This window comes from Mercenaria mercenaria, chromosome 13 (genome assembly GCF_021730395.1).
Source record: "Mercenaria mercenaria strain notata chromosome 13, MADL_Memer_1, whole genome shotgun sequence".
Classification (NCBI taxonomy): Eukaryota; Metazoa; Mollusca; class Bivalvia; order Venerida; family Veneridae; genus Mercenaria; species Mercenaria mercenaria.
In genome coordinates, this window is record NC_069373.1 from 35,870,817 (window position 1) to 35,887,257 (window position 16,441).

Sequence of the window (16,441 nt, forward strand, 5' to 3'; positions counted from 1 at the left end):
CTTTAACATAACAGTGGTGAACCAAATAAAAACTGTTTAACTTCCTTAAGCATGAAACATCAAAAACTAAAATTATTATGATTAATAATGGCTGTCTCATCACAGCATGCTCGACTATTAAAAAGCGATGTTCAATTTAATGGAATTTTAAGTACAAGAACAGGCATAATCATGTCAAAGTTATAGGATTGCTTTTTCAATGTGAATGTCTATGTGAACTTTCAAACCGATATCTGCAAGTTCTGGAGATAAGTCTTGCATGCAAATCTTAAACCTGGATTGTTCCAAGTACAGAAAGGGGCATAACTTTGCCAATACAAGTCATAATTACAGGACTTGGTAATACACCAACATCTGTATGGATTTTAAAACTGATATCTGCACACGTTTTGGAGACACAGATGTACTTATTTGTATGCAAAATTTTAAGTCGGGTTAAAAAAAAAAGACCAACAAAACTTTAACCACTATGTTCAGTAAGTCGAAAAAGGGCCAAAAATGTCATTGAAATAAGTTACAAGTTATTTACCTTTGTTATTAGCTGATAAGCCTTGTTTGAAGTTTCAATCCAATGCAAAGGCTACTGAGATATGGCAGTGACAGCTGTTACATGCAAAACCTTAACCAAAGTGTGAGTAGGAAGCATGTACTAATTTTGGATAGTCCAGCTAAAACAATTTCTATAACTGTACATGTGACATCATCTAATGGTCCTCTATATAGATTGTTCAAATTATGCCCCTTGGGTGAAAAGAAGCCTCGCCTCGGGGGTTCCCAAGTTTTTCATAGTATAGACTTATATAGGAAAAAAAATCTTGTCTGAAACCACAAGACATAGGCCTTTGATATTTGGTATGTAGCATTTTCTTGTGGTCCTCTACCAAAATTGTTCAAATTATGCCCCTTGGGTGAAAAGAGGCCCTACTGTTGAACAACATTTAATCACTGATCATATCACTTAAGTTCCTAATTTGAAAGTTCACTTAAGTTTCTAATTTGAAAGTTTGTACAGATAATCAGCAAATTAAACTTCCAACCGTGTACCGGATTCCAAAACTACACAAACAATCTTATAAAGCTCGTTTTATCGAGTTCTTGTACCACTACTAATATATCCAAGTTATTAACACCATGTGTTATTACTGCTGCAAAAGCCCACGTAAAAAGTTATTGTGACAAAGTATACCGTCACTCTAATAAAAACCTGTTTTGGTCTGTAAAGATTTCTGGCGAAATCCTGGTTAAATTTAGAATTTATAATCACAAGGTGTCATCAGTCGCTACATACGATTTTTCTACTTTGTATACCACTTTCCTATAACTTGATAAATTAAAAACTAATTAACTGCCCTTATTCAAAACACTTTTGCACGGGGAAATGCAATTTTTCTCACTTGCAATTTCGATAAAGCATTTTTACCAGTTGCATTGTAAAATATTATATTACCTGTGACGAAGTTTGTACAACCCTTCCTTTTCATTGAACAATATCTACGCCAGGTTTGAGAATGCAATTTTCAGACAAGTAATTGGTATTCACATGGAAACAAATTGTCAATTTTGCACCCCTTGACGCAGATTTGTTTTTATGTTAAAGATTTAATGCTGGGCCTTTCTCAGGATACAAAGACATACATTATAAAAGCATTTAATAAAACATTAAGCTACTTAGACGATATACGAGTACTTAATACGGATAATCCGTTTTTTGCTCAATTGGTGGGTACTATTTATCCGAGCTGCAGTTAGGTAAAACTAACAACTCAGACACTTCTGCTTCATTTCTAGATTATTTCTAGATTTACATCTCTCGATTTACGACAATTTTATACATACCAAAATTTATGACAAGAGTATACCAAGGGACAGCAATTATTGTATTGTATATGTCTTGCAGACTTTAAATAAATTTTATGTTACCTTACAACATCAGTATTCAGTTGCTCAAAACGTTTATCGGCGCATAATCTAACCAGTAGTTAAATTTCAAGGTTATGTTTCTGCATCCTGAATGATCACGTTTGCTCAGTATTTGTGTGTTATCAAAGAGTATTTCTGTATCAATTCATATCAAAATAGAACACATTTCTATTGAGCATCAAAATTTATCCATTGGTTAAACTTTTGGGCAATTGGGTCCAGGACTATTTGCTATTCCGCCATTATATTGCCCTCGGACAGGCATCACATGTGTAATTAAATAATGAACTCTATCAGGAATGTCAATCCTTTGCCGTTTATTTTCTTGTTTCCTGTTTTAAGGAATAGCATTTAATACAGAGTGGAACATGTATTTAAAAATTCTCTTCGTGGGTGTGAGTGTTTGTTTTGGAGTTTAACACCTTGCTTCGACAATTTCTCAGTCATACCAAGGCGGTTAAGTTCAGTGATATACCATTCCTAAGCAAGCTACCGTAGTTTACCAGTACTTGGTACATAATTTCCCAAACGAACTAACAATTTCCTTATTTCGAACAGAGGTAAGGGGTGATAGCCATGGGAAATGTTCCGACCCGGACCCGGGATCGAATCCGGGTCCCCCGCATGAGGGACTAGCGCTCTACCACTGAGCTAACCGGGCCGGTAACTGTAGCGTGTTATTTTGGTTAAACATGCACTTGGATTCATTTTCTGTTGCATTTTTCATTACTTCTCATGAACAGACTCAATCCAGCCGAGTATGTTATTATTCTACTTGGTTGCATTCTTTGCTTACAAAGGATCTTTTTTTAAATTCGGAGGGGCCTCCGTGGCCGAGTGGTTGAGGTCGCTGACTTCAAATCACTTGCCCTTCATTGATGTGGGTTCGAGCCTCACTCGGTGCGTTGAATTCTTCATGTGAGGAAGCCATCCAGCTGGCTTACGGAAGGTCGGTGGTTCTACCCAGGTGCCCGATCGTGATGAAATAATGCACAGAGGGGCACCTGGGGTCTTCCTCCACCATTAAAGCTGGAAAGTCGCCATATGACCTATAATTGTGTCGGTGTGACGTTAAACCCATCAAAATAAATATAAATAAATTTTAATTCGGCAAATGGCAATTGGCAAATGGCATGTGGCAATCGCCAAATGACATATGGCAATTGGCAAATGACATGTGACAATTGGCAAACGGCATGTGGCAAATGGCACATGGCAATTAGCAAATGGCATATGTTATGTGGCAATTGCTACTTGTCGATTGGTAATTGGCATTTGTCATGTGGCAATTTGCAATTGGCAAATGGCATGGCGGTCCAGGAATTCCATAGTATTGGTAACTATGCAAATATATGAAAATACCTGTATTGGTAACTATGCCAATACATAAAAAATACTTATATATGTAACTATGCCAATATATAAAAATACCTGTATTTGTACTATGCCAATATATAAAAAATACCTGTACTGGTAACTATGCCAATATATGAAAATACCTGTATTGCAACTATGCCAATGTTTAAAAACACCTGTATTGATAACTATGCCAATGTATAAAAATACCTGTATTGGTAACTATGCTAATATATAGAAATACCTGTATTGGTAAGTGTGACAATGTATAAAAACACCTATATCGGTAACTATGCAAATATATAAAAAAAGTACCTGTATTGGTAACTATGCCAATATCTATGTAGGCATAGTTTATTTGACTGTTTCCAACTGAAGCATTATATACCGGTGAGTACACAATGCCTTTGGTGTTAACATCTGGTGGGACACACAACACATTTCTTCCAACAGAACCTGTGAAAAATATACATTGCCGTTTAAATTTGTAATACTCAAATAAAAATAATAATTTTTAAAGCACATGGAAAGAAACTTAGTTCGTATCAAAATAAAAATTAATACGCTCAACTTCGACCCTACGAAACCCAGTATTGAACGTCATGTTATGTAGTTGGCTGTCTCCCCTCATATGCATTTTTATTTTAGAACACACTAGCAGGCGTTATACTGATATTAAAGAACAAACCACTACTCAAAACAAGCAGGAAATGATCCGTCAGAACGTATTATATTTGAAAAAAATGCCTCTTTTTATAAGCCAACTTACGCGTAGGCAACTGACCTATCATGTGTCTGTGCGACGATAAATCCAACAACAACAACAACAAAAATAACTTTAGACACAAACCATACCTTTTTCAGGTAATATTCTATGTACAGTACAGTGACCTTTAGATAGTAAGTAATAATCTTAAAACAAAAAGTAACCATGCGAAATAATAGAGAGAAAAACATGGATTAATTCTGTTCAAATAGTTTTGTTCATGCAGATTCGAGGTTGCTCCTTCTCTTTTCTAGTACGCATACTGTATGTACATACCAACTACGCGAATGTCGGTGACTGTCAGACAAGCTGAGTCTTCAACTGGAAGGTCCACGTCAAATAGGAATCTGGAGACGGAGAGTTTAGGCACACTGACCGTCGCTGTCACTGTGACGTTCTCGGCAATATTCATTGATATTGGACTTGTCCAGTTTAGAGAGATCAGCGTGTCATTAGTGACACCATCAAGACTCTACAAGCAAGCCCAGATTTATCATATGTAAGTATTTATGTTATATATGAGGTTGATCAATATAATCAATTTATGCAAAACAAAATTCAACTTGATCAATCAAATTTACATCTTATGGTCAGGTGCAATGTCAGTTTGGTCATTCAATTTTGAGTTTTTTTAGTTATATTTTCGTAGGTTATATTTATGGCGCAATCATTTTGTAGGTTTTGAATGATCGACCCTATCCCAGCAAAGTCTAATATTTTAGAAATTAAAACAATACGCTACATTCACTGACTGCTTCATTTGCTCAAGTTATTGTGAGATGTGATACATCCCATGGAGATTTGGGTTATTTATCTTACACAGTTTAAATCCGAAATTCACATCACGTTTATATCACTTAACTCGAATCTGACGTGAAGATCCTATTGTAAAATTAAAGGAAAAGAAATTGTGGAAACGTTTTAACCAAAAATAATGACTCAATACTTTTGAAAAACTGTTAAGAACAACAATATTTGTCCTTATCTTCTAACGATTTTGTTAGAGGGAAAGCATGCAGAATGCCCAAACATACCTCGATATAAACTTTATATTTGCTTTTTCATTGGTAACGTATCATAACGTTGAATCTGAAACTAAATTGCGGCCATTAAGGAGAACTAATTCATAACAAACTTAAACACTCTCCAACGGACCATGCATTTCACCTCTAAACATTCGGAAAACATGACTGTATAACTACTACATATGATTTCAGTGAATATTTACTTAAGGTTTGGCAGTATATCAAAAAACCACAGATGTTTTTTAGAAAATGAACAAATCTTTTAAAAAAACTATCTGTCCAATACATTTTACCATTCCGTCCCGTAGAATTGGATACGATACTTAAAATATTCTAAAAGTGTTGTCCCCCTTTAAAATGGAATGTCACTTGTAAAGAAATAAAAGTAAACACTTGTAAAAAAGGACGTTTTACCTAGTTATGTAAAGTTTAAGCACTGGTACATTGTTGCGATGCATCAAAACGGAGACATGTAACAGCTTTTTAAAAATGGTGAGTTTTTAAAAGCGCTGAACTGTCCAGAAGTGTGGCCCCTTCATGCAGTCCCCTTTTTGGAATTTAATACATACATGTATATGAGTAAATTGACATTGGTTTTGCAGAATAATATAAATGTTTTATATGCTGACTAATTTTCATGTAAAACAATTTCTTTCTTTCTATGATTTGGTGATGTTCAAACTTTTTTCCCCAAAACATGGACCTAACTCTTAATTAAGTTTTCAATAGTAAAATATTAAGTTCTGAATTCGATCTCTTAAGATCACTTACATGAACTCTGTCAACAAACGAACTAGGATCTTCTACAGTAAATACCACCGAGTCAATTTCCACTGTACTACTGAACGATCTCATTGACGCTGTAACTGTGACAGTGTCGCCTACCGCGGCATTACCGTTGTCCAACACACGTACGTAGGCTTCAAACACAACCTAGAATATAATTGGAAATACAACTATGGGGCATGGACATTAAAATAGTATTTCTTCCAGTGTATACATTGCCATTCTCTGTAGTATGCCGTTTGATTTTTATTGAGTGTCTACAGGAAAAGTATATTCTATAGAGGAATCTCTGTAGTTTTTTATACTTGTATTCTAAAGGAGCTGCCTCTGTTGTTTGCAATGGGATGGCAGTACTTGACTGATAGCTTTGATAGCTCAGTTTACTACAATTACATTCACTTTGCACATTGTACAGAAAGAAAGGAACGTTTATTTTCGTTAAGATTTACGGATATTTCTAATTAAAATCAGGAATTGTATTTTTGGTCGGAAGGCAAATCGGCGGGTGTTTTTCAGAGGGATCTACTTTCCAGATTTTATTTACTTCACAACAGCGGGTGTTAAGTGTTATATGGCGGCCGTAAAAAGTCGCCCCGACTTTATCTCAGTGTTGTTATATTTTCTAGTCCTTCGGGATCATTGATTTCAACTCATTTAGATTTGAAGATTGAATACTGCTTAAGCCGGTGCCGGGTGGCATGGGCAGTGTTTCATTTTCCAATACTGCTCATGAACAGACTCAATCAAACCGAGTCTGAAATTTTCACTGTTTGCCTTGTTCTCGGTGCTTCCGTGGGATCTACGTTCCAGATTTTATTAGGCTGTTTATCTTTATTGTAAAGATCGGTAGCCGACGATTTACTGCGATTTATTTATCTATTGGAAAGACATCTCACATATTTGTAGTAAGCTACTTTAAACTGTAAATATAAAGATTGAATGCTATTATTGTGCATTTTTACGGGTAAAAACAAAATTGGGATTTCTGTCAAATCATCCAAGAATCATCTTCCAAGTGTCTCTTATCTCTTTTATATTTTACATTTTTATGGCCTTATACAGATTATGATTTACTAATATATAATTTTGTGTGGTTTTTTTTTTTGGTTTTTTTTTTTTTTTTTTTTTAAATTTATAGATACATGTTATAATTGTTGTGCTATCTCTTAAATATAAATTGCAATCAAATCGAATTTAATATTTCCATTAAACACCTTATGATATTCTTACCGTGTTAGCTTTCTGGTCTCCAGGCCTCAACACACGGCTGCACACGAATCCCAGATTGAATATTGCAGAGTCACCACTTGTAAAGAAAAAAGTACCTCAACTACACTGTTTCAACGGTGCAAACAAATTATTAGTTGAAATATAATAAAACATCTAAATATGTAAAGGGACTGACTTTAATTAGACTAAAACTAAAAAAGAAATGTATATTAAGAATGCATTAAAGATACTCATTCTTTTACTGATTATTGTTTGTCTAAGTATAGCGTTAGCGTATTTTGTATCGTGTACAGAATCAATCCGGATACGTTGGTATTCTCTCCCTTCACGGGCACGAACCAATCTTTCTGGATTCTGCAGATGTTATAACAGAAAAAAACATGCGTTATCCCTAGAATAATACCCCCCCCCCCCCCTCCACACACATACACACACAATGGATCGTTTTGACAATTGCCAAACAATTAATTTCCCCTAATATCACTCATTTAGTTCTTTACAGTCAATTATGAATTGAATTATCTGGCAATCAAAACATCCTCAAAAACCTTGCTACGTAAGAGGTAAATGAAACACAAAATCTGATACAATAAATTCAAAATATCTAAAATAAGTAAGAATTATAAATATCTACACCCTTGTTAAAAAGAGTTGCTTATTACTGGCTTTATCAACTACTCAAAGTAATTAAGATATTTGTGTTTACATACCGTATTGTACGTTTGGGCGAATTCTCAAACAGAAGTTTAAACTGCACCAATGCAAAGCATTCATTTTAATATTTGAATGAGTTTCCAAATGTAATAGAAATTCTGATCATCGGGACATCTCGCGTTTCTATGGCAAATGAGATTGTTTTATTTTTTCACGAAAAAAGATGTCTTCCACCCCTAACCACACAGAAAACTTAAAATACCATAACTTCAGAGAGCATCACTGAACAATAATATTCCAACTATATATATATGTATTTTCTGTGATGTTTGGTGGAATTTCAACCATTTGTATCGGAGGAGAAAAACAGATCAAAGAATGTGACAAATCAAGGATCACGACTGCGCTGTAAATAATTCAGTCAGAACATGCGATAATATGCACCACTACGCTTCACTCAAATCACTCGTGAGGTTTGGTGAAATTCGGTCTAACTGCATAAACAGTAAAAAATATGACAAATTCAGGGTCATAACTCTGCTGAAATTACTGAGATTGAAATATGCATAGATTTTTAACATAACTGAAACAATACGAAGAGGTTATAGGGCTGCGGAATAATTTCACGAGGGCGCAGCTCGAGCAAATTCTATATGCGGCGTATAGCCGATGTTAAAAAGTCATGAAAATACGCTAAAACACGCAAAATTTAACGACCGTCGACGTATTGTTTGGCGCCAAACAGAGAAAGAGTTCTTCCACATATGATATACTACTTCGCTAAAGAAGGATATATAATAGATTGTCTCCTAACAAATAAACTCACTTATTCTTAAGCGGAATAATATTTCCGCTGCAGAAGTTGTGCATATTTCTTGATACAAAGCTAATACCTTATAAACAAAACCTGCTGAATCACAATTATTTGATTGGTCTTGAGCATAAAGACAATGTGGTGGAACCAAACGCCAAACAATCACAAGACGGAACTATGGAATCCCGGTGCGAAATTCTGTTTGCACCTTGATTATTATTATTATTATTATTATTATTATTATTACTATTTTACGTTTGAAGTTTTGTTTTTGCCATCTGCCTTTTCAAAAAATGATGTACATACTCTCTTTTAAAATCTATAAACATGTTCACGTCAAGCAATCTTAACATGGCTGGATTCTACTGAACATCTGATTGCTTTCTACTTATTGCTATATGCTTTTAAATAGCGTTTTGCTTTTCCCTTTTCCTGTTTGCAAATGCTTTCTGCTTTTCGCTTTTTCTTTAAACGTCTTTCGGTTTTACGTATATGTTGTTTTTTTTCTAGGAACGGGCAAATACATATCTTATATAGCTACTATCAGGTTCACTAAAGTAAAACATGTCAAGCCGATGGCGATCGTTAATTTTGTGGCTGTCGGGGACTTAAGTGTATTTTAAAAGAATGCAAATAAATGAACTAAAGCAAACAGCGAAACATGAAAATCAAGCATTAAAAAGCAATATCAAAAAGCATGTCGCATCAATATTCCATACAAGAAAATCAAAGACAATTATTCTTTATTCTTTTAATCTTAAACTTACGATGATGAAATAACAGCTTCGGAGAGGACATCTATACAAGGAAGATTATCACCAACAGAAACAATCGCCGCGTCGCAGATTTCAACCTTTCCTACATCAGCAGATGGGATTATAAACGAGAATTCAAGATCGTAGGATGATCCTTCAGGTATAACGGCAAAAATCAGTACACGTTTAGCTTCTCCAAGAGTGACACTGGTTGTGTTGTCAGAGCTTCCAGTGATCTCACCGACGATCACCGTTACGTTTACGGGATCTGTAACCGTCTGATAATTGTAAAAGAAAGCAAAAGTAAACAGGAGGTAAAAATTGTTTGATGAAATGTTATACAGAAAGAACTCAATCAAAATGTTCCCTTTGTTATTTTCTAATAAAAAGAACACTGAAACGCTTTGGAAACGCCCACTTTTGCGGTTAGGTTTCAACACTTATTTAGAATAATTATCTTAAATGAGATATTCGATGACTTCTAATGTTAAGTTTTGATATCATTAATGCATTAAAATGAATTTGACTATTTCGCAAGATCTTTCTTTTTATTTATTTATTGGTGAATTTTTTCGTGAGGTTAAATGATGATAATCATTTCTCATCTCTTACAACTGCCAGATTATTTATCAGATATAAATCTTTTTAATTGCTGCATTTTTCAAAGTGTTCAATAGGTATCACAAATTGAAAAAAAAAAGTAATTTTGACTTTTTGCAATTTACTCTCCTGATCTGCGCCACGTACCAGGTGAAATCAAGCATTTTGACGAAATTTTTGTCGTTTTTGAATCTCGCCGTGGTTATCTCCTAATGAACACATTTAATTCTTACCGTAGCAACGCCTGACAAATCTTCAGTGGTAATAAAGTCACTCTGCGTGAATGTCGACTTTACCAGACGATCTGTATCATAATACACTTCTATATCGACAGGGTATGTACCGGCCGGTTGCACTGGGTTTGCTCGAACGAGTACCTCAACAACCATCGTGTCGGCATCGTAGTAGTTGTTAGCCGTCATATTTTCGCTGTCAGATCCTATGTAGACACATTCAAAGGCAACATTACAGTAATCAGCAATACACAGCAATGAGAGCACAAAATTGTGTTGTTACAAAGAAAGACACATGCCACACAGTTCTTCATACAAGAATTATTTCAGCTACACCAGTTAATAACCAGTTCAAAAGATGGCTACGCTTATAAGATATTCGAGCTTGCACTTTTAGTGGAGGCAAATCATGGACAAACCATGACTGAAGTTTGTGTCAAATAACAATCTGGATATGGAACAGTGGCTTTTGCTCCCCAATTTGTCAGAGGCAGGCAATTCCTACTATGTATATTTCTAGCAAGTCTCTTTTCAAACCATACAGTTCGTTTATTTCTAATGTATACTTAGGATATTTGGGGTTTAAGTGTTTTGTTTAAAAAGTCTTTCTACTTATTATAACAAAGCGTTCCTCCATGCACAACGGCAAATGTTATTCTTACAATTCTTACAAAAATATCTTAATTCGTGACCTTGGACCTGATGATCAGTGCACTCTGCAAGTCATCTTGATGTTGCAAATATTTGATGCTAGTTAAATCATAATCTGCAAAGCGACTTAGAAGATATGGAGCGGATACGAAGTTGAGCTATTTGACATTTGACCTCCATGAGTTACTCTGACATTGGACCAAGTAACATGGTTTGTACACTCTGCACGTCGCCTTGAAGTGCTAGTTTAATGAAATTCTTCAAAGCGGTTTAGAATACATGGTGTGGACAATAAGTTAAGTTTTAGTGACTGACCGCCAAGTGTGACAGTCACCTTTGACCTTGTGTCCTCGGTTGCGCACGTCGTCTATGAGGTTAATTATTGCTGCAAGTTTCTAGCGGTTTAGACAAGGGGCGGACATGAAAATGGATAGACGAACGAACGGACGGTAAGACCTGCGTGACTCCAATTAAGCCCCTAGATACTTTGTACCTTGAGATTTGATAATATATCGTGACTAATATAAAGCCAATGATCCTTCGATTATACCAAAATTGCCGCAAAACATATGCTATCTGACATTTTTTTCCGAATTTTAACCTTTAAGACAATGGTATTCGCAATTTTGTGAGAAACTCTATACACTTTAATTGTTTCTTCAGTTTATACATAATTTATTTTAGGTTGATTTTGAAGCAAGTTCTAAAACTCATATCAATCACTCTCGACACCTCATTCCTGATGGAATCACCGCCACGAGGGTATAAGAGAAGAGAAGTCAGTTTCCCTTTTAATGCTGAGCGTCAAGCAAGAGAGCTACTGGTACCCTTTTTTACGTCTTTGGTATGACGCGGCCGGGGATCGAACCCACGACCTCCCGCACTCGAAGCGGACGTTCTACCAATAGGCTATCGAGGCAGTTCATATTTGTTTCTTTAACAGCTTAAACAGACCGTTAAAGGAAATATTATTTTTTACCTTGCTGACAATGATCAAATTATTTTTACAAAAAAAAATTGTCTGAACGATAAAGTCATAAAACAGTATTCAATGGTTTTCTTAGTTGACAGATCGGAATTTTCCATATCTAAGAATTATCTTCTAGTACTGTTCTTTAAGCTTCAGTCACACATACGGATATGTCCGTGCGTTGTGATACGGTGCAGATGGGATTGGTCTGTGGGGAGGCGGACACGGATAAGTACGGAGCAGTACGCCTTAGTACGGGAAAAATGGTGAGAAACGGGGAACAAAAAGATACAGGACGCGAATAAGTACAGATAAGTACGGCGTACTACGTTGTGCTACGTTTTACTGTGCCTGGCAAACTGACCAGCGCGTGGACGTGTCTGCGGGGAACTACGTTGAACTATGCTTAAGTACGGGCAGCCTCGGATAACTACGCTAAACTACGGATCAATACGCATGACTACGTTTGCATTAAGTTTTAGTAACGGGTGGGTAAGTTTCATATTAATAGGCCACTTGTAGCCAGCGTTTTCTTTACGATTATCTCTAACATCATGTCAAACTACGACAAGGTACGCTTCAGTACGGATAACTACGTTTAGTACGTTTAACTACGGATGAATAAGTTTCAACAAAGTTGGACTAAAGTCACGCTCAAATGGCTACGGATCGCTCAAACTGTTGTGCATGTTCAAAAGTTGGAGAAACTTGCAAGTTTGGGACAAGTCTTGAATACGTTTTGATCAAGTGTTGGTACGGACTGATACGGATAACTACTTTGAGGTACGGCTCAGGTACGGATCGATACGGCTTAATACGTTTCTATCCGTGGCTAGACGTAGCTATCCGTATGTGTGACTGGGGTATAAAGAAATATATCATTTTAAGTCTCCATTAAAGTTTGCAAGGTTCGACTATATTTTGGATTTATAAGTCATGCCAAGGCATAAAATAAAATGAAATGGTTTTTCAAAGTAGTACAGTGGTTGGAAAGACTTTGTGTATAAAACATAGTTTTCTACTGACATACCATAGTTGGTTACAAAACCAGCATCTAATTCCACTATTTGTCGCCCGCTTTCACTTGGCCAGTTTGTATAAGTTCTGGTGGTAACTTCATCTACGACACAGGGTAGATTAGAGCCGGCACTGACAACACGGACAGTACATATATGTGCACCTTCCAGCTGGGCTGTGGCCTTCACCTGTATATGTGCTGTGTCACCTTTCCCTATTTTCAGTAATAAACTGTATGACACCGTCAGTCCTATTGGTATAGGTGAAACTGTTGTGTTTCTAGTGAGAATTGTGTATGAAGATTTGGTCTGAAACAAAATAATAAAAAGAAAAAACGTTTCACGTTATATTTGGGTCTGCAATAAAAAGAATCAACCTTGTCAGAGTACATTTAATTTCTAACAATTTGAATACAGATGACAAGACATTAAATTTTCTCTCGTACATGTTCATGGCATTGGCAAGGGTGGGCCCTTACAGTCTTCTTCCGAATGTGTATGGATTATAGCAATATGAATACGAGCGCCAGACTATTTAGTTCTGAATACGATTCATTTACAGTAGGAAGCAATGTTAAATTACCCAAAGTCTTCTTTAGTGTTAATTAATTAATGAACCCAAACTATCAGAAGGAAATGCAGCTGAATTTGCCGATAATCCTGACTTATGAGCTTTGATGTCGATATAATACCAGTTAGCGGAATGCTATTCATTAAGATCAAATCTTGACCGATTTGCTTCAAACATTATACCCGCTGATTAAGCTGTCTGCTTGTTGAATTTAAAACAATTTCTACTTCAAATTTGTCAGTGACACTGATAAAGTTTTGACACTAAACCTGTTAAATATCACATATTTTATTGTTTATAATCTGTATCATGGTGTATCTTCATCAATATATGATATACAGAGAAAATAAACAAGGTTATGCACTAGAAAGTTTAACTGGTGCAACTCTCTCCTGGTGGTTTGAAAGTCTGACCAAAAAACTTGTGAAAAAAACATGGTCTTAGGTTTGACAAAACAGTGATTTATCATTCATCTTTATATTTAGCATTTTTTCAACTGCATCTCCTGTTAAGAAGTCATATATGTTCACGAGAATTGATTTGATGTTTTGATGAACTAGAAAGATCCATAAAATAACTGCCCGTGTCACCAGTAAAAAGTTGTTGAAAAATAACTACAAAACAAGAACGTAAAACACGCTTACCGGAGAAACGGAGGTTCAACAGAACCAGAACGTGAAAACATGTTCCGCTTACCGGAGAAACGGAGGTTCCTCAGAACCAGAACGTGAAAAAATGTTCCGCTTACCGGAGAAACGGAGGTTCCTCAGAACCAGAACGTAAAAACATGTTCCGCATACCGGAGAAGCGGAGGTTTCTCAGAACCAGGACGTAAAAGCAAGTTCCGCTCACCGGAGAAACGGAGGTTCCTCTGGTCGCATCAAGCCTCAGTTGTCCTACCCAGAGATTTGTTGACGAGTATTGTAATCCAGTTGATATCCACTTAGACGTCATGTCAACAAGGTCAGCACGATCTAATACCTAAATATAAAATTTAATCATTGAGAAAATGGGTTGAAAATTTCAACATTTAAACTAACACACACACACACACACACACACACACACACACACGCGCGCGCGCGCGCAGAGAGAGAGAGAGAGAGAGAGAGAGAGAGAGAGAGAGAGAGAGAGAGAGAGTAAAACATAATTTTCATGATAAGAGGAAACCGACCATATCGTGGTCTTTTCAGTCTTAAAGACAACTTGTCAACTTGAAATATATATACATATAATTATGTATAGCATAGGCCACGGGCCTTATCTGTACATATATGTATATCTAGATCAACCGTTAGGAATGTTGACTCGTTTCTATTCCGCGTTAAGTTACAATGGTACCGGAAACGTCAATATTTTTCATATACTGACGCCTGAATTTCATATCGGAAGCGTGACGTAATTTAATGTGTGTCGTCGCATGTTTTTTTTTTATTTAGTTCAATGTTATTCAGGCAATTGAACACATTCATAATATGAGCCGCGCCATGAGAAAACCAACAAAGTGGCTTTGCGACCAGCATGAATCCAGACCAGCCTGCGCATCTGCGCAGTTTGGCTAGCTGTTCGCTAACGGTTTCTCCGATAGAAAAAGGCTTTGAAAGCGAACAGTATGGATCCTGACCAGACTGCGCGGATGCGCAGGCTGGTTTTGATCCATGCTGGTCGCAAAATCACTATGTTGGTTTCCTCATGACACGGCTCATTTTAACACTACATACGTGTAGATAAGTATATGTATTAAAAAGGTTATTGTCTTTGCGTCGGGAAATTTGCACTCGTTTTTAAGCGGAAGAATATTGCGCTCCTAAAGTCGCGCAATATTTCCACCGCTGATCTCGTACTTATTACATACTCGTTTCTATTTCCCGTTAAGTACACTGGTACCGGAAACGGTAATATTTTTCCATACACTGACGCCTGAATTTCATATCGGGTGCGTGACGTAATTCAGTGTGTGTTGTTGCACTAATTTTTTCTATTTAGTTCAGTATTGTCAATCCTATTCAGGCTATTGAAAATATTTATGATCTTTACATAATATTTATACGTGTAGATGCGTATGTAATAAAAAGGTTATTATCTTTGCTTATGGAAATATGCACTCGTTCTTCAGCGGAAGAATATTGCGCTCCTAAAGTCGCGCAATATTTCCGCTGAAGAACTCGTGCATATTTCCCGATACAAAGCTAATAACCTATAAATATTTCTCGATACACAGCTTATAATCCAGAAATATCAAAAATTTAAGATATTAACCATTATTTAATCTTACCAGAAAAAAATATGAATCGGGTTCATAGAGTGTACTAGCTGAACATACTGGTTCTGGAAAATTCTTTCTACAAATGATTAGCGAATACTCAACACGTCAAATATAACTGTGACATTACTTTCGAACTGAGAAATCCGTTAATAAGTGGGTACGGCTTGATACATGTATAAATGAAAATGATTTCAATTAGAACAAATAATATAGTAAGGACTAAAGAAATAATCGTTAAGATGTCGGTCTTGTTTCTCTCCAAGCGAAAAATGACTAGTTTGATCAGTATTACGTAATTGTTTTATATGAGTCATGGTGCATGGAGTACAGTCAAGGTATTTAACAAACACCTTCATTCCAATTTGTTCATGTATACAGTAGGAGGATAACTAAGACTACAGTTTTATATGATTTTTGATTTGCCACTGATAAAACTAACAAGACTAACAAGACAGGGGGCATTAATAGTACGTTATTATCTTGTGATTAAGGAAATCAATATAAACAGGAGCTGTATGCCCCTGACGATTGACTGCAGGGTGTAACTGGGTGTGTGACTTTCTGTCTCAAGTATGCTCTGACCTTGATGTTTGACCTAATGATCTGATCAACTATTGCTCACATACAATCAACCTAAGAAATTTGACCACTGTAGACCCCGTTATAGATAAGAAACTAATTTAATATCAAGGTCATTGTAACACTGACTTTTCACTCACGAAACTCCATATCTACTTACCACAGGCAAATATCCTATGAAGTTTGTTTATTGATTCCCTAACCTTCAAAACAAAAGGTTTGAACACTGGAGACCGAATATTTCCTAAA

At 36.1% G+C, this 16,441-nt stretch overlaps 1 protein-coding gene across 1 annotated transcript in view; it reads right to left on the minus strand.

Moving 5' to 3' along the window:
- LOC123529018 (uncharacterized) overlaps window positions 1–16,441 on the minus strand; it is a 69,475-nt gene that overhangs the window by 17,578 nt on the left and 35,456 nt on the right. Inside the window, exons 16-23 of the mRNA XM_053521550.1 lie at window positions 14,200–14,328; window positions 12,791–13,085; window positions 10,140–10,345; window positions 9,319–9,584; window positions 7,084–7,159; window positions 5,839–6,000; window positions 4,319–4,514; window positions 3,592–3,732 (exon numbers count right to left, since the gene is read on the minus strand). Coding sequence (XP_053377525.1) covers window positions 3,592–3,732; window positions 4,319–4,514; window positions 5,839–6,000; window positions 7,084–7,159; window positions 9,319–9,584; window positions 10,140–10,345; window positions 12,791–13,085; window positions 14,200–14,328 — 1,471 coding nt within the window. The remainder of the gene's footprint in view (window positions 1–3,591; window positions 3,733–4,318; window positions 4,515–5,838; window positions 6,001–7,083; window positions 7,160–9,318; window positions 9,585–10,139; window positions 10,346–12,790; window positions 13,086–14,199; window positions 14,329–16,441) is intronic.